The sequence below is a fragment of the Tachypleus tridentatus genome, chromosome 10 (genome assembly GCF_004210375.1).
Source record: "Tachypleus tridentatus isolate NWPU-2018 chromosome 10, ASM421037v1, whole genome shotgun sequence".
Taxonomy (NCBI): Eukaryota; Metazoa; Arthropoda; class Merostomata; order Xiphosura; family Limulidae; genus Tachypleus; species Tachypleus tridentatus.
This window is the reverse complement of record NC_134834.1, coordinates 138,558,590-138,581,412: the sequence shown is the minus strand read 5'-3', so window position 1 is coordinate 138,581,412 and position 22,823 is coordinate 138,558,590. Positions and strand designations below refer to the sequence as shown.

The 22,823-nt window shown below is 31.5% G+C and overlaps 1 protein-coding gene across 13 annotated transcripts in view; it reads right to left on the bottom strand.

Annotated features, from left to right (window-relative positions):
- Positions 1-22,823, bottom strand: part of LOC143230443 (uncharacterized) — a 133,916-nt gene that overhangs the window by 63,519 nt on the left and 47,574 nt on the right. For all 13 annotated transcript variants that reach the window (XM_076464000.1, XM_076464002.1, XM_076463994.1 and 10 more), the window contains 2 exons: positions 18,672-18,747; positions 17,076-17,120 (listed from right to left, as the gene is read on the bottom strand). In XM_076464000.1, the coding sequence (XP_076320115.1) occupies positions 17,076-17,120; positions 18,672-18,747 (121 nt within the window). The remainder of the gene's footprint in view (positions 1-17,075; positions 17,121-18,671; positions 18,748-22,823) is intronic.

Here is a 22,823-nt window from a genome sequence, read left to right as displayed (position 1 = left end):
TTGGGAACATACATAGGATGAAAGATATATGGAACTATACATAATTTAGGTATTTGGTTCAAATCTAAATAAAACAATGCAAATAAATAAGCTATTTATTGAAAATAAGCTATATTTATTAAATATAGATTGATCTTAATTGAGAACACTGCCAGACAAAATATTTCTTATTGATGCAATTAGAAAATGTCAGGACATACATTACTAATAAATCTTTGTCAATTTTATCATGTTCTTTATGAGTTATAGCCAAAAATGTCATCTACAGCAATCAGGAAAATAGTGTGTTAAAAGAAATACAGTAGTGAATCTAAATCTAAATGAAGCTGCATATAAAAAAATGAATATTTATAATCAACAAAGACAAAATATTCATATTCTAGAATGTATTTTAAAAAATTTACAGCAGTGCCTTGCAACAAAATTATTGAAATATTACAATATGATTAATAACAGAAAAAATAAATGAAATTACATGAATGTTATTATTTCTATTCTAGATGAGAATAATAAATTTAATACAAGTTTCAAGCAACTTGATATAAGTATTTACACTGAGAAGAGAAATATTCCAGGGGCATCACTGACACCACTCAAATCAAGAAAGGGTTAATGTATGATAGGAATCCTTTATAATGGATCTTGTGATATATATACACATCCAAAACTCAGATCTCAGATACTACCACATCAGTCACCACCAGTCATAACTGGGCAATATATTTATAATTACACAGTATTTTTATATCTCAGCAATAATTAAACCAATTGAAATTTTCACAAAAACAAATAAGTTTCAAATATAAAACAATCAAAAAACAAACTTGAAAAACTGTTTTTTTTTTTAGTAAAAATCTCATGAATGTTATGAAAGAAAGGCAAGGGACTTTCACTGATAACTGTCTCTACAAAGAAATACTTAAATAAAATCTACTCTGTGATGATAGCTCATTTGTATACAAAAATTTTAATAAAATCCTTTTTCTCCTAGGTGATGAATATTATTGAATGTCAAGTATGAGTACACTGTTGGAGATCTGTTAGACAATTCCAGAAAAGGCAGCAGGCCCAATAGGCTTCCACAAAAATGAGCAATTACACTTCCTAAAAATAGGGGAAAAATTAAACCTAATTAGCTAATTAAGGCCATAAAAAGGGAAATCTTGGAAGCATAAGTTGGATGAAAGATTTACAAAATTGAGGGAATTGGTTCAAATATCAATTAGTTAAACAAAAAAGGATCTATGTGCAACAGTTGGCTAATAATGTTAAAAATAATAGTGAGGATAAAGGATTAATTCATGTATGTATGTATGTGTTCATATACACATATATATTACAGGTAAGCAAAATGCTAAAATGGTGACTGGGTCCAAAAGATGATTATCATAAGGATTTTTTGGCAGAAACAAAAAGAAAGATGAGCTTTTAAATATTTTGTTCTCAAATGTTTTTACAAAAGAAGATATTACTAATTTTTCTGACCTTGAATATTCTATGGAGATAACCTGAATTACACAGATATTAATCTACTAATGAAGAGTATACAAACTAAGGAATTGCATATATATAATGAAACAGACAATTTTCCATGAGTATCAAATGAGGCCAAAGAGTAAAAATCTTCTTCTTGCACTTTACTACAGCCATATGCATTGAATAAATGAAGTGAAGATTAGAGAATTGTTCATTTTACTCCTATTTTTAAGAAGATTTATCAATATTCCTGGAAAAATATGTGCCAGTTAAGTCTTACTTTTGTAGCTTGAAAACTTAGTGAAATAAAATATTACAGTACAGTTTGTTTGTTTGTTTTGAGTTTTCCACAAACCCTTGAGGTCTATCTGCACTAACTGTCCCTAATTTAGCAATGTAAGATTAAAGAGAAGGCAGCTGTTCATCACTACCCACCACAAATTCTTGGGCTACTCTTTTTTACCAACAGATAGCGAAATTGGCAATCACATTATAATATCCCCTAACTGAAAGAGCAATCACATTTGGTGTAACAGGAATTTAAACCAATGACCCTCAGATTGCAAGTCTAGTGCCCTAATCACCTGGCAATATCACAGCATAAAACCAACATAGGACTTACTAAAGTGAAATCTCACTTTGCTAAACTGCTTTTTAATGTAATTAATACAGATATAATGATGTTCATGATTGGTTTTAGATCTTTAATTCTCAGTACTTCTAAATTTCTGTTGTTTTTCTCTACTTTCAATATCTTAACCTTTTTAAAATTCATTTTGTGGTGTTTTTTACTTTTCACTTCCTGTTTTTAAATGCAATTTAAATATTCTCTTTTATACTGTGCCTTTACCATATTTTTCATTTTTATATAACTTTAGTATAAATTTTGGTTTCTGGCTAAGATTTTAATTTGGACCACAAGTTAATTAATTTTTCACTAACAACTCTAACAAATAATACTTAATCATAAATACATTGCTTTATCTTTTAAGTGTTTTAGGCAGTTGTCTTTTGTCCATTTTTCTTGTTTTCTTTGTATGTAACAAGTTTGGCAAACATTGATTTTTTTGTGCTTTAGATCGCATTTTCCTTTCATTTGTGCATAATTTTGAGGGCTGTTATAATAATAATTCCTATTAATGTTCCAATTTCTATATTCTTTATTATGTGCAGAAAACCAGTTTATGCAAGTTCCATCAGGGGTGTCTTTTGATTAATTTCCAAATTGAATATTTCTTTTTGCTGTACATTCACACTAAAGAAATTTATACAACCAATTTTTCTTTCTCTATTGTACCTTTTATGCCTTTATACTACGTTCATGAAATTACATCACTCTTCTTCTCCTCCAAAGCTACACAGAATGTCATCAACTTATCTAATGAAAAATGTAATAGAAACATTGCTGTTTTAATGATCTTTGTTTCTATAAGGAAAAGTTGCTAATATTCTTCTATGTAAATGGAAGTTTTATTCAAATAAAAAAAAAAGGTTGTTGATTTCTCACTCCAACAATTATTTCACATCTTCTACATGCATTTTAATACTTTTGCTTTCATTATTGAGTATTTTGTTTAGTACAATTTAAATTACTTCTTTTACAAGCATTTGAGTGTACACCGATTTTATATTTCGAAGCTGTACATAATGCTATTAGGGATTTCTCTTTCAATTTGTTTGTTTGCTTCTTAAGAGTTGTACATTACTGCTTTCTTACTTTTCTGCACTGTTTAAAGAATCAAGTTAAACATTTACATGAGCAATAACTAAAATTGTCACATGTTGATAGATTGGTCTCTTTAACAATGATTTTTGTGCATCTTTCATGCTCATTATAACAGTGGTATACTTGTGTCTGTATTTCTTAAAAGTAAATACAGATCAAAGCTGATCAAATTTTTTTATATTTTATTTCAAAGTCTGTTTAGTTTATTTACCCATGTTTCATTAAAGTCTTACATTACTTTTCCAAATTTTGTAGAATTTTCAATGATTTCTTTGATTTTGGATTCATTTTCCATTTTTGATACCATCACAACAATAGTGCCCTTTGTCAGCTTTAGTGTTTATTACAATTTTCTAGATGATTTTGTTTAGGAAAGTCTTTTTAATATTTGTTCTACAGTAACCTTCATAATTTTTAAAATTTCATTATTTTCTCTTATTTTTATTCTTAGAAATATTGGGAATCTGCTTCTTTAACTGTTTTTGTAGTGTTTCCAATTTGTTTTTTTTTTATATATTCAATACTTTAACACATACTGCATGTTGTTTTTCATTTATATTTCACTTGGTATTTTTCATGTTCCCCTCATTTGGTCATTCTTTTAGTACCCATTTCTGCAATACAAAATCTTTCTCAGCCTAAACATTCTATTCATATGCTGTACCATTGCCATATTTTTTCATTCTTATACAACTTGAGTAAAAAAAGATATAACGTTAGTTTTTGGTTTACTTCTAATTTTAGTTTTTACTTCTAATTGTGGATTTCTTCTCAATTTTTACTATATCTAATATAAATAAAACATCAGTAGTGCCATTATGCTTGTATTAAGTTAATTTCATTAAAAACAAACTGAAGCTAGTTTCTTCATAAACAAAATAGTTGGATATACTCATAATTTGACTGTTGTACTTGATCATGTCTCATTGTTAGAAATGAAATGTTATACCAAAATAAATCTACTGTTCCACATACAGCAAATTCAAAACCTTATACAAATAAAATTGGAGTTTTTATTATTTTTACTGATCAAAATATTTTATATGCTGAAACAATTTTGTTTTATATTCACTTTGTGGTTCACTTTCTACAGCTTTATCCCTCATTGAAACAATTACATAAGCAGGTAAAAATCACATTCCACAAAACTTATGACTTACAATCAACATCACCATGCAATTTAATGAAGAACCTCGAGGAGTTTGAAAAATACATGATTTTCTTTGTGATCCTACATAGTTCACTGGTTGACATTATAAGCCAAAATAGCAATAGAAGTGAAAAAAATACACAGTCTGCAGCACAAACCCACAGAAATACTGCAAAAATGGAAATTTAGAAACTTTAACTTTTAACCTTCTAAGCATTGGTTAGGCTCAAAAATCAGTAATCTTACTCTGAAAATACTAAACTTCTTAATTTATAGTGAATTTTTGAGATTTGTTGAGATTTTAGTACACACAAACTACAAGCCTGTTGTGTAAAGAAATCAATGCTTTTAATAACGTATTCATCATAAAAAATTTGTCTAGAAATTTCTGAAACCTTTATTGAATCAATATAAGAAGGTTTTGAATTACATTTCCATAACTGCTAGAACCCTCCTAAATAAACATCTAAAGTTTTAAGGTAAAAGTTTATATTTATTTTCTATACCCTAACAATAATTGTAGCAGAATCATCAATGTACAATGAAATAAATTTTTTCAAAATCCTGAAATAAAATGAACACATATTTTGTTCTTTAAACACATAATCTGTTGCCACATCTTGAGTTTACATAATTCACAATTTCAACAGCTTACATTATCACAGTTTATTTTTTAAATTTACTACCTAGCTTGTAAAATGTAAAATTTATACATCCCTAAAAAACACTGCACCACAGCAGGAAGATATCAGCAGATTACTGTACACTCACCTGCTGCATGCTCAAAATTCTTGCACTTATCACCCAGTGAGCTAATTGTTGTTAAAATTTTATCAAAGTTCTTTTGAGACAAAAAATGTGCACCTTTCAATCATGTTTTTTAAAACATAAGTAATATATAATTCACAAAAATAAAATTCCCCAAAATAATTACAACTTAATAATCTAGGATTGAAAGAGTGTTAGATCCTATGAATGACAACTTTGCTTTTCATGACATAATACAATCAAGACACCTAGTCTGACATTTATTGCAATTTCAAGATGACAGTTACAAGTTCCAAGCTGAAACTAAACTAGTTTCTGTTGGCTATAAATATCTACATTAAATAAGAAGACATGGTTTTGAACAATTCCTTTAAAGTTAAGATTTGGTTCATTTTGAATTTCATGCAAAGCTACACAAGAGCTATATGCACAAGCCATCCCTAATTTAGATACGGTAGACTAGATGGAATGCATGTAGTCAGCTCTACCCACCATTAACTCTTGGAATATTCTTTTACTAACAAATAGTTGGTTGACCATCACAACATAAAGGCATGTTTGGGAACAGGAGTTTAAACCTACAACCCTCAGTTTGTAAATTAAGCACTCTAACCACCAGACCCTTGAAGTTAGGTGGGTGAAGCTTCTATTGTGGGTTTGGATTTAGTAAATGTGTTGATATCTTTGTAAGTGAAGGAGTTATAACACTGAAACTTTACAATAGCCCTTGGAATTACTTACAAACTGTTTATAATGCAGACCAAACTTGAAAAAAAGAAAATGATGAATTCCTGACAAATTATTTTTCTATACATACATTTAAATTTTGCATTTTTAAGATTAAAATGAATTCCAAATACAAACTTTGAAATTCTGGTGTTGTAGTGGATGACCAACCATTAACTGCAACAAATGTCTTTTAAATTGTTTTAAACCCAGCAAGCTGATCATTACAACAAATTAAGTCATAAGGAATCAAGGTAAAACCAATTCCTAAAAATCAGTTTTTTTAATTTTCTCTACCTAAGAACATACTAAAATTTCAAGAAATAATTTGTGTGTTTTCTTATTGCAAAGCCACAATGGACTAGCTGCTGTGTTTATTGAGAGGAATCAAATCCCTGATTTTAACATTGTAAATCCAAAGACTTATTGTCCCTCAGGAGGACCCCAAAAATAGAGTTATGTATTGACATTTATAAAATGTGTACTAGTAATATCTATCATAATAATTAAAATATAATTTATTAATCTTTACAAATGCCTCATACTAAATTGTTACCTCAAGTAATACATTTCATAATACACTGCATTTCATAGCATCTCATGTTTATTTACACTTGACCTTTTGCTAGGCTCCAAGTACAGCATTTCTGCTATCTGTTTTTTTTGTGTGTTTGTGAGTGTATATGTGTGACCACATACATTAACTTGAAAAGCTGTATAACCACAAAATTTCAAGGTAGCATGTACTAACTTAGGATATCATTCTAAAGTGGAGTTATGAACATTCAGTGGTTGGTCATTTCCATCCCAGGGCTGATGGTCTTGGTATTGTCTCAATAGTCTTGTTATACGTAAAAATGAATGAACTACTAAACTGTAATGACCAATGCATGTAAGAGTGTATCATAAGATTAAGTATGTATTAATTGTGTCATATATTTATATATCTCAGATTTATAAGTGAACCTAAAAAAGATTAAGGCTCCACCATATTGTGTCAAATCTAAAGAGATGCTAAATGAAGGACATTCTGCAGCAGTTACTCTGTGAAGAGAGAAGTGCAATTACTAATTGTACAACGGAAGAACAAAATGATGGTATATACACTGTGCCTGGCCAACAGATCCATCTGGAATGCTGTCACAATTATTGTAGTAACTCACAACAAATATTTAAGAGCTCCAAAAAAGAAAAAAAGATATTCAAGAGATGTGTTCTTCATCATCACAAGAAAGTTTAACACAGACCATCTCTTCTGTAGCATGACAGCCATGTAAGAGAAAAAAATCTGATGTTTACAGTGTTATGAAAGATAGATCAAAGGACAGAATACTGGGAATTTGCAATGAACAGCAAAATAAATAGGCAAGCTCTATACAAGTTAAGAGTTTTATCTCTTTGTAATTTACCTGCTATTGATGCTTTTTACCCTCAGGCATGCAGTGTCAATTTCTGCACAAAGAAGCAAATTCCTAAAATTCACGAGTCCAACAAGAATGTGTGCAAAAGAACAAAAGATGGATGGTCATGTAACGAGAAACAAACTTGTGCATTCCTGAAGGTAACAGGGTATTTTGAGAATAACAATAATAATGAATGAGTCACAATATATAATTAATTAACTTAATGCAAACACATTTTCATGGTCTCACAAGGGGGGTGTGGGATAACAGAGAACATACCATAGATTGGTTTACCTCAGTACATGCCAACAGGAACTAAGGTGAACCAATCTATGCAAGAACTAAAAGACAAGAACTATAATACAGGTAAACAGAACAAAGACCTAACCACAGCTAGGCAAGCGTGTGACATGAAGGACATACACTTCCCATAGCTTTTGAAGACCAAAACTTGTTTAGAACTGAGCAAGGTCTACAAAACATAATAACTGGAGTCAGTGCAGATAATACTGTCAAAGTTAATAGCTTTCACTCATTGAATAGGCAAATAGTTACAAATTACTCATTGAGAACAAACACGTTGCAACACTTACCACAAAATAATCTGTTCAAAGATATGGTGAAACAGTGCAAGTAAACTCTCAGCTACTGTTTCAGTAGCTAGTAGTTGATGCAAAAGCATAATCTGAAATGGAACCAGCCTCCAAATATGGGTTGCATAGCCACCTAACACTTTTTGACTCATCAGTTATTATCATACAAACTCAGAAGTCAGTTCTTGGAGATACCATCTGGACTTGGTTGGCCCCTTAACATTCCAGGTCCATATAATGAAGTTCAGTGTATTTTAGACAAAAGAGCACTCATACATCATATTCCATAGCTAGCCATGTGAAGCTTACACAGAGTGATATTATTATTTTTTACATTTACTACATCATAAAAAATTGTGGAGAAGTGATAATTGTATTTGATGGCTACAATGGAATATCAGCCAAGGACAAAACTCGCAAAAAACAAGCAGGCAGTAAAGTTACAGAATCTGTGTTATTTGATTACAAGATGAAGGTTACAATAAAGACAGAATTATTCTTGGTAAAAGATGCAAACAAACGTGTTAATTAACATTCTCAGCAAGTATCTCCAAAAAAGTAGCTGTCAGATGCATCCTGCATAGAGAAAGGTAGGACAATAGCCTGGTGTCAGGCATCAGGAAAAACATTTTCCTGCCAGATCCAGTTAAAAACAATTAGAAGAATAGCAAAAGAAGCAGGAGATAGATGGCAAAGCATTTCATAGTGTACATCATCAAGTCCAACTGATGTTCTGCCAGACTGATGAAGAGCCAGTTTGAGTTCCACCAGTGTAAAGGGACTAATACAGTCATAGAGACAATCAGCACTGAAAGGTGATTGGTCTGCCTGAGTCTTGATGGCTGAGAAAGTGGAGGAAGAAGCAGAAGTGCTAGATACCTAGCAGAAGCTTCACCTAGAGTATCATCTACTTCCTGGTAATCAGAGAGCAAGATCGAGTGGGGGACAGAATTATACTGCCCACTCACCTTTTGAATCTTGTTCCACATTACTTTGGAACTGGTGGTAGAAGATATGATGGTTTTGAACTTAATTCAAGATTCCATCTTGCTTTGACATCTTATCCACTGAGCATGTGCACAGGCCTGCTGGAAAGCAATGTGGTTTGAGTGTGTAGGATATCTACAGAAAGTATCCCATGCCTGATTTTGAGCCTCCCATGTCATGTGGCAGGCAGGATTCCACCATGGTCGAGGATATTGTGGAAAAGGTGTCAAAGTTTTAGGAATACAATGAGCAGCTGCTTGTATAATACAGTCAGTTACTGTTGCCACACAGTCATCTATTGATGGTTTAGAGATAATGGCAGGATCAAGTTCTGCAGAAGAAGTGAAAGAGGACCAATTTGCATTATCTAGCTTCCACCTGGGCACATAGGGTTGGGTGGCATCGACCATGACCAGTCTCTCTCAAAATTATAGGAAAATGATCACTGCCTCGTGGGTTATTGTCAACTCTTCATGAAAAATAGGAGAATATTGAAGTGGAGCAAACTGAGAGATCAACAGCAGTAAAGGTGCATGAAAATAAGTAGAAGAACCACTACTTAAAAGAGAAAGGTTATGATCAGAGAGCATACACTCTACAGAGTGACCCCATATCAATATCGGCACTTTCCCAGAGGGGATGATGTCTATTAAATTCCCCCAGGATTAAAAGGGGAGACAGCAACTGTTCATTGAAAGTCAGTGATGTCGAGAAAACCCACTTGTAGAGAAATATATTTTCTCAACCCAAACGAGCCGTTTTTGCATATATATTGTTCAATGAAAGCATCAAGGTCTGATTGATCATAAGTCTCTCCAGGCAACTGGTAGAGAGAACAAATGGTGATGGTATGACCCAAGGAAACACGGATGGCTATGGCCTCCAAGGGTGTGTCGAGTGGCAAAGACAGGGTGGGCACATGCTGATCAACCAATAATGCCACCCCCCATGCACTCGTTCATCACACAGCCTGTCATTTCTGTATAAAAAAAAAAACCACAGAAAGGTGACTGTACTGGCAGGCTTCAGAAGTGTTTCCTGTAACGAAAGACACACAGGATGGTAGGAAGCAATAAATGCTTTGATGTCATCCAGATTAAAATGTAAACCTTGACAGTTCCATTGTATCAAAGTGGTCATTTTTATTCGAGGGAGGTCTATCAACTTTCATAAATCCTGCTCTGGGTCAATTGGGCAGGTCTTTGCTGTTGGAAGAGGATTTCAGTGATTCCACCTTTTTTTCTTTCAACCATTTAGGGCAAGAACGAAAGTAGGATGGGTAAGACCCATTGCAATTGATGCAACGAGGGTATGTTTCACACACACAGGCATCATGGTCCTTTCCACTGCAATGAGCACACATCAAGGAACTATGACATGACATCTTTGAGTGACCGAACTGCTAACACTGGAAACATCCGAGAGGGTTTGAAAAGTATTGTTGTTCCCTGCAATTAAGATAACCAGCCTTGATGATGGCAGGTGGACGTGGTGATGTAAATGTCATAAAGAGGATATTGGTCAGCATCATAATTCCATCTTTGCAAATGGAGATATGCCTCACTGCAGAAACTCCTTAAGTGGAGAAACCAGCAAGAATCTCTGACTTGGGAATGTTCTTCAAATCCCTCTCAAGAGTAACTCCTTATGATGAATTCAAAGTAACATGAGAGCCAGCAAGTCCCTCTAGTCCCTTCTGAATGAAAGAGGGAGACATCTGGCCTATAGGTTTGTCTGAAAGAGAATGTAGGATAAGAAAATAAGATACAACAGGTGCTACAGATGTTGAAGATTGCTGCTCAGTATCTTCAAGATGTGGTCCTTTACCTATGGACTGTTTTTTCATTATTTTATTTAAGTTTTTAGCTGGAAGATCCATAATAAAAGAGGAATATTTTGGTACCCACTGACCCCACCCACCATGGAGCCCTACGATGGGACACTACAATGTCAAACAAGGACACAGCAGCAATGCCAGGGTTTTGTAAGCACTATTACCCAAACACCAGCATCAGATACAATGTCCACAACTCCTGCTGAGAACATTCAACACTGGCACTTTGTTGACCCTATCCCAAGTGGACCAGCTGATTGACCCAAGAGGGGCCACCCCTAGGCTGCCCGTCTACAGGAATTCAAGGCCAAAGTGGTTTTCTAGAGTTGGAGAGCTCAACCATCATGCTTTCAGCAGAATGTCAATGGTGGCTGTTAATGAGTATCTATTGATATGGGTTATTGGTGCCCTAATTTTCTTCAGTGCAGTCTAAATGCTGTTCTATCTAGTCTCACAATAAAGGATTAGCTTGTTTTCTGGTAAATCAAGTTGTTTTTGCTTGTTCACCAGACAATATTTGGTGACAGTACTTTGATGGAAGTGCTCAACTAACTCAGAACAGTTAGCTATCACTCAGTCCATTCCTGCATTAAGTATTTCTTCATTATTAAAATCAAAGTACAGCCAAGGTATGGTATTAACTTTCAATTCATATCACTAACAGAATGTACACAGTTAGAAGCACTGTCTCACAAAATTACTTCAATCTTATTCATGATATTCCAACTTTCTACACACTGAGTAACAACACGAGTTTTAAATTCAGGAATTTCAAATAGTGAAAACTCGTGGTTTTCAAAACCTAGTATTATTTTATGAAATGAATAATCAAGTCAGATGAAGGTTTTTTGTTCTAGAGGTCCACATGTCAAAAGTAAAGATCACATCACTTGTCTTAAAATGTTGATCCATAATTTCTTGAATGCTGGTGTACAGTTTTGGTACAAGATTCCCTCTAAAATCTTTCCTCGACAGCAACTGATATATCAGATCAAGACATTCAAAAGTAAAAAGAAAAGCCATGTTGTTCCACAGTTTGCAATGAATGCATACCTTTTTCTGCTTCATATTTTCCTCAACATATTTAGCTTTAGCTGCTAAAGTTTCTTGTACAATCGCCTTTTCACTGTTTGTTGTACAGATGTTGAACTTGAAGTACTATAACTAGAATTGCTGACATTCCTGATTATGATAAAGACTACAATTCAGTTAAAGCCAGTGTTACTGGAACTTCAACCACAGTGTTTTGACACATCACCTTAAATATAGTACCATGACAAAGTTGGAAATAGTTTTACACGTTCATAGTATTACCAATAAATTTTAGCACTGCTTACAATGTATACGTGTATTATACAAATATATATTTAGCCAAAGTAAAAACCCAGTTTCAAAATATACATTAACCAACCAAAGTTTAAAGAAAAAAAAATAGAAATATTACAATAACAATGACATATCTTGTAAAATAACACTTTCTAGAGTCCTGACTTTATTTTACACAGTTTAAAATCATCAGAGAATGATAATGATGCTTGGAATGTTTTTATGTTAACATAAAGTACTATTTGGGACTTGAACTAGTAAGTTCATCTTGTTATATCTATGCTTCAGGAACACAATACTTTTAATTTTGGTATCATATTCAAATTTCCTACATATATACAAGAAATTCTGAGAAACTGACATGCGAGTTTAATACACACATTTTACAATACTAGCTGGAATAAACTGTCAAGAACATCTACTGAGAAATCAACTAGACAAACGATTTGTAGATATTACTACTGATACTTACAAGAACTTGTCTAAGCTGTGTGTGACTACAGACAGACTTTTATTGCATTTTTTGTGCTTCTTACAGCACACACACACACATGGTAGAGCTATTAATACTGAAGCTGGAGTTTGGTTAGTATAAATAGGTTCATGAATTAACACAATTTAATGGTGCTATGCATAAATTAGATTGTCTAATTTATATTTTATAATAGGGTAACAAATCAGTTAAACTTATGTTACTAGTTCATCACATCATTGAAAGACCAACATGAATAAGTGTACAAAGAACACTGCTGCAGAATCAGAGAAGGAGTTGCTGAACCACTATTGTTTGCCCCGCAATAAGAAAGTTCAGTATTCTAGAGGCACCAAAAACTGTTCAAATTCCATAAGAATACAAATTCAAGAAAGTAAAATTTCTGGTGTTACAAATATAATACCTAGATAGTGTAAAAATAAAAAAATCTTTACAGTTTAACTGGCACTAATGAGTAAAGTTACACAAATCTTTAATTATAGGACATCAATGATACTGCACATCCACATTTGCTTATGCAAAATTAATAAATAAATCTTGAATAATATTTATAACTGAAGAAGTTAGATCCCTCCTTTACATCCTCAGCTGCTAATACCCCATTATGTTTTTTCCTATGGACATCTTTTTCTGTGCATGTCACAAAGTTTCAGTGAATTACATTCAAAATTTAATTAAACTATAATATTATCAAGGCAAACAAATAAGCTTGACATAGAAATATAGTTAGCAATCAAAATGTTAATAGAAGTTTTTAGTTATAAATTTTAAAAGGCAATATTTTACAAAATCCTGAATTTCCCCTGCTATAAGAAGTGTGACATTTCATGTCTAAGAACCACCCTCTCTAATTTATCTATCCTCCCAAGAAGTATGTAAATTACTCATTGTAATATTTTCATAACTCAGGCAAAACATAATTTTTATAGCCTTTGATATTTGATTATAAAGCTATAAACTAAAAGAAATCAGACCTTTCTTGTCATATACCTCTATCAAAAACTGCTAATACTTCTCTCTGCTGCTTAACACTAAATTGTTTATAACCAATAGAAAGCCAAGGTTTCAGTCTATCAAATAACATATTATATTACATTATTTTCTTACACAGAATCATTTAATTTGCTTCAAGTTCAAACTTTATTCCTACAGGAAACCCACTAACAAGGTAAGCAGAATTTTGTTATGAATCTTTCCACATAGTTAGAAAGCCAGACAAACTGAGTTATGAGATATTGTTTGCTTTTCACATGTTAAACTATGTTCTTTGATGTATTACCTAATTAAATAAAATTTAGTGCATTGGTGGGGTTGGCTTAAAAAAGTACAGTTAAGATGAAGAAAAGTATGTTCAATTTTAACATGAAAATCACTTGACATTCAAAGTAGACAAAACTTTGACTCCATGTATTCATGGAAATATCTTTTGTGAAAATACTTCACTAAAGATTATAATTGTTTTATCTACAAATGACTTAATTATGACTGAAAGCTTGAAAGTTCAAAGACAACATGAAACATATTAGAAGGTACAGCATAGAAAGTACAAAGTTCAATTTTGGATCAAAAAATTTAGCCAAGCTCATATTAAGAGAGTTAGAGTATTTATTCAAAATCCATGCCTGCGTATACAATTCTAAATCTAAATAACATAGTTAACCAAATAAAGTTAGGAATGTAACACAAAGCAATGCATCTGAAACATTTTCTCAATGTAAGTCATGGAGCAGAAAAGGAAGGGTGCATCAAATAAGGGAATGAAGCAAAAATGTTTTTCATTAACAGACAAAACTTAAGTATTAGCATGTGATACTTATTCCAATGAAGAATGAAGAAAACTTTTCAAATTTTCCATCATCATCAAATTTTATTGTTTAAAGCTCTGAACATGATTTAGATAGTGAATCAGAATCCAAAAGTGAATTAGAATCCACTGGTTCCTAATGGGTAAGATGTCATAATTTTGATCCATTTGCTCATTCTTTTGATAGGCTCATGGATGAATCTAAAGAATTGAATTTTTATACTACCATTTTTTATCATAGTATAACGAGTCATATTATGCAAGAAGCAAACAGATATTACAAGTTTTGTAAATCCTTAAATTTTAAAGAAAGTGAAAGTAACACTCCCTCTACCACAGAGTAAGAAATGGGAAGATACAACTATTGAGGAAATGTACACTTTTTATGCTTTGATGATGCTTAAGCCACATGTAAAATAAGCATATGTTGACTGATTATTGGAAGAATGATCCTCTTAAAAGAACTCCAATTCTTCCAGAATACATTACTCAAGATCAATTCTTAGATATCTGCACTTTGCGAATAACAAACAACCAAATGCAATGTTTTCTAGCAATACATTCCAAGCAAGAGCCACAGGTTTGGAGTAAGGATCTTTGTATTATGTGATTCTGAGACAGGAATTGTAACAGATATGATTATATATTCTGCAAGTGATATATATGTCCCAATCAACCCCCAATTATGTTTTTCAGGATCAGTTGTCAAGTAACTGATGAAAGACTATCTTGGTAAAGATCATATATTATATACTGATAATTATTGTACAAGTCTGGAATTATGCAACTTTCTTTTTTAAGATGAGAATGTTTTTTGTGGAACAGTTAGAACTAATCGGAAGAACATACCTAAATTTGTACCTCTGAAGAAGGAAGATGTTAAGAGCAAGAAGCAAGGGAATAATTTAGCACTTCAATGGAAAGACAAATGCCCTGTTACTTTGCTTTGTACAGTATGTAAAGGCAGAATGAAATACAGTAGAAAGGATGATTATAAAACTAAACAACCAATAACCAAATCCAGTATGGTTTTAGATTAATTATACTATCAACAGTAGGCTAGCTGATAAAAGCAACATGCAAATTGGACAAACTGATTGCCTTCATAAATGTGTAAAGTGGTACAAGAAGTTTTTTTCAACTAACTGATATCTCAATTTTGAATTCTTATAACATGCACCTAGTGAAACCTAGCAAGAAGCCATCACTGAGGCAGTATAGTCACAATGTAATTTACCAATTACTGGAAAGGTATGGAGGTGAACAAGACCTTTCCCAGAAACACATAGCCTTACTGTTCCTGACAGACTTGTTGGAAAAGAAGCATTTTCTTGGTACATTTTAAAAGGCATTTCATCCTCAGGAGCAAGAAAAAGGCACAAAGACAATGTCACATATATATGCATACAACAAGAAAAGGAAAGAAGCAAACGATGGTAAGTACCTGGTGTAAAGAACACAGAGTAGCACTGTGCATTAGAGAATATTTTCATGACTTTCATACCCTAAAAATTACCCTATTGGTAATTTTGAAAGGAATGACTACACAAAGAAAGAATAAATGCTAGAACCTTAATTAAGTCCTGCTGGCACCCTTCTCTTAAAGAGAATGCTCCTGAGGATGAAAATCCTGCCAGGAGGGAAAAAAGCTACACCAGTGAGAACCATAGCAAATAAATAATGCACTGTAATTTGTTTTTAATACTGACTGAAAGAATCAGGAAAATGAGAGTAGCTCACAGTTCATAACTATTCTGAAGGAGGTTCTTGCACTGAGAGAAATCATAATGTGCAAGGTTGCAAACAGAAAATAAGCCATATAGAAAACCATGTACAAAACTCCCTCCATCCAAGAAAATGAGGTTCAAAAATGAAAATGCAAGACAAGTACAAGAAAACGACCATGAAAAATGTTGTTAACAATTACCCAACTTCCAAAACATCAGCACTGACCTAAAAAGCAGAAGTTAAAAGACTTTAAGAATTGAATCATTTATCATAGCCTTATCACTTTTAAGCAAAACAGAGTTGTTCAAGATTAAAATGGAATATATAAGAAAAGCAACAAATAAATTAGACAGCAAAAGCTTCTTCCATATCAGAACTAGCTAGCAAATCCTACTTTCCAGATGGTTCAGATGAGTGAAATTCAGAATGTTTTTGCTAGTTATCACATGAAATTATATTTGTCATTTAACCAATCACATGAGCACTTAAAACTTTCTAGCAAGCAATAAAAAAGTTACAACCTGAATATATCAATCAATAAAGGATGACAATATGGTTTTTTTGCATGCATGCTAGAGTCAGACTAGGTAAGAAAAACATCTAACACAATTTTAAAGTTTCTGATACTGGTAGAAAGAGCAAGTTAGCAATAAATAATATTATAATCAGAAATCATAGTGAATGAAGTTATCAGCACAACTGTTCAAAATATAAGAAGAAAAAATCTGAAGTATGGCAGAAACAAACAGCTCATGTAAGACTGAGACAAACACAATAAGGCACATGGTAGGTGGGAGAGTGGAAAACTATGGATAAATTGGCATGCTTTACACTACATCAAGGTAAGTCTACATGATCTGAATTTATGCAAAGATTGCTTTGAAGGACACAGTGAACTCTTGTTATTTATATATTATGTTACAAATATATGAAGTAAATAAGATGTCAGAAGAAACAATTATTCACTTTCTAAAGTATTAATACTTCAAAAAGAGGAAGATATTTTTGTGATTGTTATCTAACTGATTAATTATCTTATTAATTAGAAAATGGGCACTTACTTTCCAGACAAAATATCATTTCTGATCTGGAGACATAACTGGTACCTTATAAAAAAACAAAAAAAAAAAAAAAAACAGTTTAATGTGAGAGAGGTTTCAAGTATTTTAATACAAGTACATAAAACAAATAAATATACCTTTAACTGTCATTATAATTATATATGCAATTACTTCAAGTGATGATTCTAAAAACCTTGAATAACAATAACTGTTAGTTTGATGAACAAAGCAGAGGATTCTTTATATTTAAAAATTATGTTAAGCTAGTGTCTTCTAATGACTATGTAACACTACACTAAATTTCTCTTCCTCTAATGCACCTACATAAAACATTTTGCTCTTTTATTAAGCCTATTTAGTAAATACAAACTTGTATCTTATTTTGTTATTATGCAATTATTTTGTGTGTAATATTAAACATACAGATATCGGCCTATAGAATCACAAAAGGCAATTTTAATATAAAGTTGAAACACCAAAAATTTCACTTATATAATTTTGTAGGTTTCTGAAGTTTATTTTTCCTCACATTTTATAAAGTATAAATCCTACACTGGAGATTTTTATTTGCTTACTTATTGTTAATTCTCAACGTTTCTTCAAATATCACTGTTGTAATGTTGAAATAATCTAAATGTGCATTTCATTACAAACTACAACTTTTCTACTTTCAGAATTTTAATTAATTGCCAGATCACTATTTTCTTCAATAAGTTTAACACCAAAACACAAACTTATGCAATAATCTGTTTTTAAATAATAATATATTAAATACTTAATTTATTTATTGAACCAATATAAAGAAACACAACCTAACATCCAAGTGCAATGCCCCTGATAATATCGTACCATTTCACACACTCACCTCCAAGACATGCCATGTAACGGTCATTTTCAAACTGGTTAACAAAAAAACTGAAGAGCTAAGAAAATCGAAACATTGTTCTGTAGTTTATTTCAATTAAAAAATAAAGTCTTGTCCTTAGAAACTTTGATGGCAGTGGACATGGTAAGGATAAAACTTGGAGTGATGTTGTAAACATACTACTGATCTTTGGCTAAAGTCAATTAAAGAGTTAAGAGCTCTTGTGCTTGTATATGGCTTTATAAAATAACTGAAGCAAGTACTGATGCAGAATTTTCATCACGTGTAGCTTCTTGTGGCCAAACCTACTATCACAAAGTCGTACAGTTTGTTTTTCAAAGAACGCAAACAATGGTTTAATGTTAAAATGTGGCTACATTTGGATGCAAAACCATAAGGAAAACAAAGCTTGCAAGATAATACCGTTGTACACTACAACTTTTGTACTGGTGCATTTTACCTAAAACAGACAGTTACATATAAAGCTTTTGACTGACTTTGACTTCTTTATACGACATCATGTGAGCTAACAAATGGCCTCCAAATAAACCTTAAAAAATATCTTATTTCAGAAAAAAACAAGAGCAACTTTGAACAAATTTTATTTTCAGAGAGATCTGTTTGTATCACATACATTTTAATAAATTACATTATACAGGACTTTACAACAAATGCAGCATTACTGATACAGATTCTCCTAAACATATTAAAAAAACATTTCAAATACCAACCTTGTAATGTCTTCTTGTAGCTGTGCTGGGTCAGGAGGATAAAATTTCACCTCAAAAGAAAAAACCCAAGGTCCATCTGAGTAAAGAGATAAATACAGATGTTTTTATATACCTGCTAAAATGTAGTTCTGCATACAATTCTTATACCACGACATAATACTTAGCAGCCCAGAACAACCATAAAACACAGACAAGTAAAGCATAATGTCTCATACAATCAATTGCTCAAATATCCTATAAATAATCTCTTTTGAACTGCAACTTACACACCTTAGTATACAAACTAAACAAAAGTTTTACAAAACTTAGCCCACAGCAGTGAAGAAGCAACATATAGAAACAGATAATTAACAACATTTGATAGCTGTGGTAACTAGTTTTACCATTATAATTTGTCCTAAAGACAAGTAATTTTCTTTGATATAATTTGTTTCTATTGATAGAAAAATACTTGAAATACATTTTGAAGGAGGCATGCAAATTCCTGAAAATTATATCCTGCAGAAGTCTAGCACATACAAAAGTGTATCTCTAAAACGTCAAACCACACATATTTCCACAAATAGATATACCCATTTATTTCACAAAACTTCAGTTATATATAGCAACAAACATATATATTAATGCATTAATTTTAAAAATAATAGATACACCCACACACAGATACCTATCTTATATGCAAAACACTGTACACTTCATGCTTCACAAAACAGATGTCAAAAGCGTTGTATCAATGGTACTTGCAACAATTTCATTACAAAAAAACTTTGCATGTGGTTTTTTGTTAAAAAGATAAATTATTCTAAGATTTGAAAGAAATGATACTTTTACATTTTAGTATAATAATGTGTAATTATTTTACTTAATAATTAGCCTATTAATTTCACATCATAAAACTGACATGTTCAAAGCATACAACACTAGACTGTATACTTTCCATAAATCAAGATTACAACAGTGTGTGTGTGTGTATATATATATATATATATATATTATTTATTTGAGTGAAATTACATACATTTTAATGAAATTAAATAATAAAGTAAATAAAAATCACAAGGAAAGACTGCATTAAAACAGCAAATCCAAACAATGTACACAATATAATGGTTATCCATCCATTTACTGCTTACTAAATAAACTAATGATTACATTATTATATTACAATTTCTAGTAATAATAACCTTTGTAACATGACTGAGATTTCACTGATTATTATGGAATAAGTTATTCCACCCAATATATCTGTAAATATTGTGTTTTTATATTTTGTTAACTGTCTTCATCTTCACTATTAAACCTTGGTTTCCCCATCACAAGTCTGTACTCTAAACATTTACTTTGGATTTTACATACTTCATCAGTAATTTACTTAACACCAACCCTTACTTCAAACTCTAATAAAATCATAATTTTCTTTAATGCACAAACAAATATACCTTAATAAATATGGCAATATGAATCACACCAGATAATAAATACCACTACGTGCTATCTTTTTACTGTGTCAACAAGGAACATGTAACATACCAAACATAACTAACTACCATAATGTGATATTACATGGAAGACAATATTGCAAAGACCACTGTTTCTACTATTGTGCTAATATCATGCTTTCAAGATTTTATGTCACTCATTTTTTCTCAAAGCACTATGTGAACTGCAGAAGTATTTATAATATAGCAAATTCTCGTAGCATCCTGCTGGCTCAAAGAAACTGGTATTTCACAAAGATATGCTCTAAATATCTCCATAAAATATCTATGTATTCTTTATAAAGGAATGATAAAACTACAAAAAAGTCATACAACAGTGTTTCTTAGTATTTCAATTTGCCAAATAATGTAGATAAAATGTTCAATATGTGTCATAATAAAAAAATGCATTACAAGTCAAATAACACCAAATCTCAAAGCACCTGACCACAACAGATACTGCATACATAATGAAACACTGATACATTTCCCTAACTGTTTTATAGCAAGTTAACTTTTCTTATTTTCACAAACATGACATTTATGAAATTAGAAAATACTTCATTACAATACCATTTATTACTGTAGAACCAAGAAATTCAAAAATATACCTTTTAGTGCTTATATTATTTTATTTATTTTAAACATCTTACTTTAGGATGACTATAAAGACAAATAAATAGTTCAGCTTAATTTATTTACCTTTTCTTCAATGTAATTATTTGCTTTCTTGATTTGATATCTAACTCTGAATATACACACACCTAGCAAAAACTGACATGAAAAATTATTTTAAATGGCATGTTTCTTTACTATTTTCAACAGGTAACAAATTTTATTTCTGTTTTTAAGATTTTTTCACACATTTTGATAAATTACATTTTACAAGACTTTATAACTGATGCAATACTAATCATACTAAAGACATATGGCATATTGCAACACAAATTTGAATGACAGGTACCAATTTCCTAAATCGTCAGTATGAAATAGATACAAATGTTTCTTGAAAAAAGTGACTCATTTTACTTCATTTGAATAAAAAAATTTTAATTTTTATCAGACCAAAGAAAAAAAGTTTCTTGATACACTGAGCTTGAAATTAGGGTAGCTTGGGAATTTTATTTCTTTTAAATTTTTCTCAGTTCAATTTTTAGAGAAGCTGGTTTTGAAACTTTCTTTTCTTACATCCTTTATACTCTCCTAAACAATTCTATATACTTCAATTTCTGTGTTTCAGTCATACACTTTAAGCTTACAAAAGAAACTGTTTCCCATTAAACCTGACTGACTCTATGAAAAATTCCCAAACCTAAAGTTTTTTTTCTACAGTTTCTAAAACAAAATTAATCTCCAGACCAACCCTAATGAAAAACATCCTTCAATTAATTTTTGTTACATTATTGTACCAGTCTGCTACCATATTGTGCAAAGTGAAGGTAATAAGAAACCATGTCTCTGATTCATTAGTTGATGTAGTGTCATGCTCTTGGCAATTATAGCTGAGTTTTCATTCAGGTAATGTCAAACATTTCATCAGCAGCAGCTAAAATATTGGCTATCATTTTTAATCAATGACCATGTTCCCCCATAAAAGAAAAGCATCACAGTTTATTGGAACAATCAAAGATGTGTTCAAGTCATACTCTTCAAACAGAAATCAACACATGTTGATCTGAGCAAAGTTTCAACATACCTTCAAACAGATCAATTAGCAAGCACATCTGATGTCAAATCAACAAAATTTCCCCATAAGCCTAAACCAAGATGCCCTAATGAAGTTGAAAGTATCAATAGAGAAAGAAATATTGTGGCAAAATCCAATGAGCCAAATACTCAACCGACCTATTTTTGAGAATATAAAAAAGTTAAAAAAACAAACGTACCTACCCTACTTTTTTTCAACATGTAACAGGAAATAAAGCATTCTTTTTCTACGCCTTATCTTGAAGACAAAAGGTGGAAGACTTTCGAAACGTCATCCTCTACACTTGTGTCATTTAACTTACCTAACACTTAAAACAAGTTTAATAATAACATTTATACTGACAGCAGGATAACATAATAGAAAAATTTTTTGTGCCTTCAGTAAACACACCCTATGGTAGCCTATTGATCTCTTCTTTTTCGAGAAGTATGGTTGAGGTATACGACATGGAAAAATTTAGTATTTAAATATAATTGTTCTCATTAACACAACAATAGCATAGATACCAATTAAAATATAAACGAAAAATAATGGAGAAAAAAGAAATCACAAATTACCATGTGAGAATTCAATCGTTTTACTTCCTTTTTCTGTATCAGACAAACATTTCAGTCTTGTTTTTATTTATTTATTTATTTTGAAGTATTTGAAATTAAAAACTTTAAAATGACCAACCAGATTTTGTTGAAATTCACAGGTTATTCAAAGTTCTTGAAAATCAAATAATAAATGTGGGAAGTTTTAAGGATTCAAGGACCTGCATAAACCTTTTGGAAAGTATTTATTTTCAAGACCATGACAACTGATGACCCACAATATCAAAAGATGTTGAATATATCATCACTTACAATCCTTGAATTCTTGGCTACAAAACCATTTTGATTTTGAAACAAGTACATGAAAATGTCCTAAAATATTCATTTTCCAAAAAACAGTAGGTGTTTTCACCTGTTCATGTACAAATTC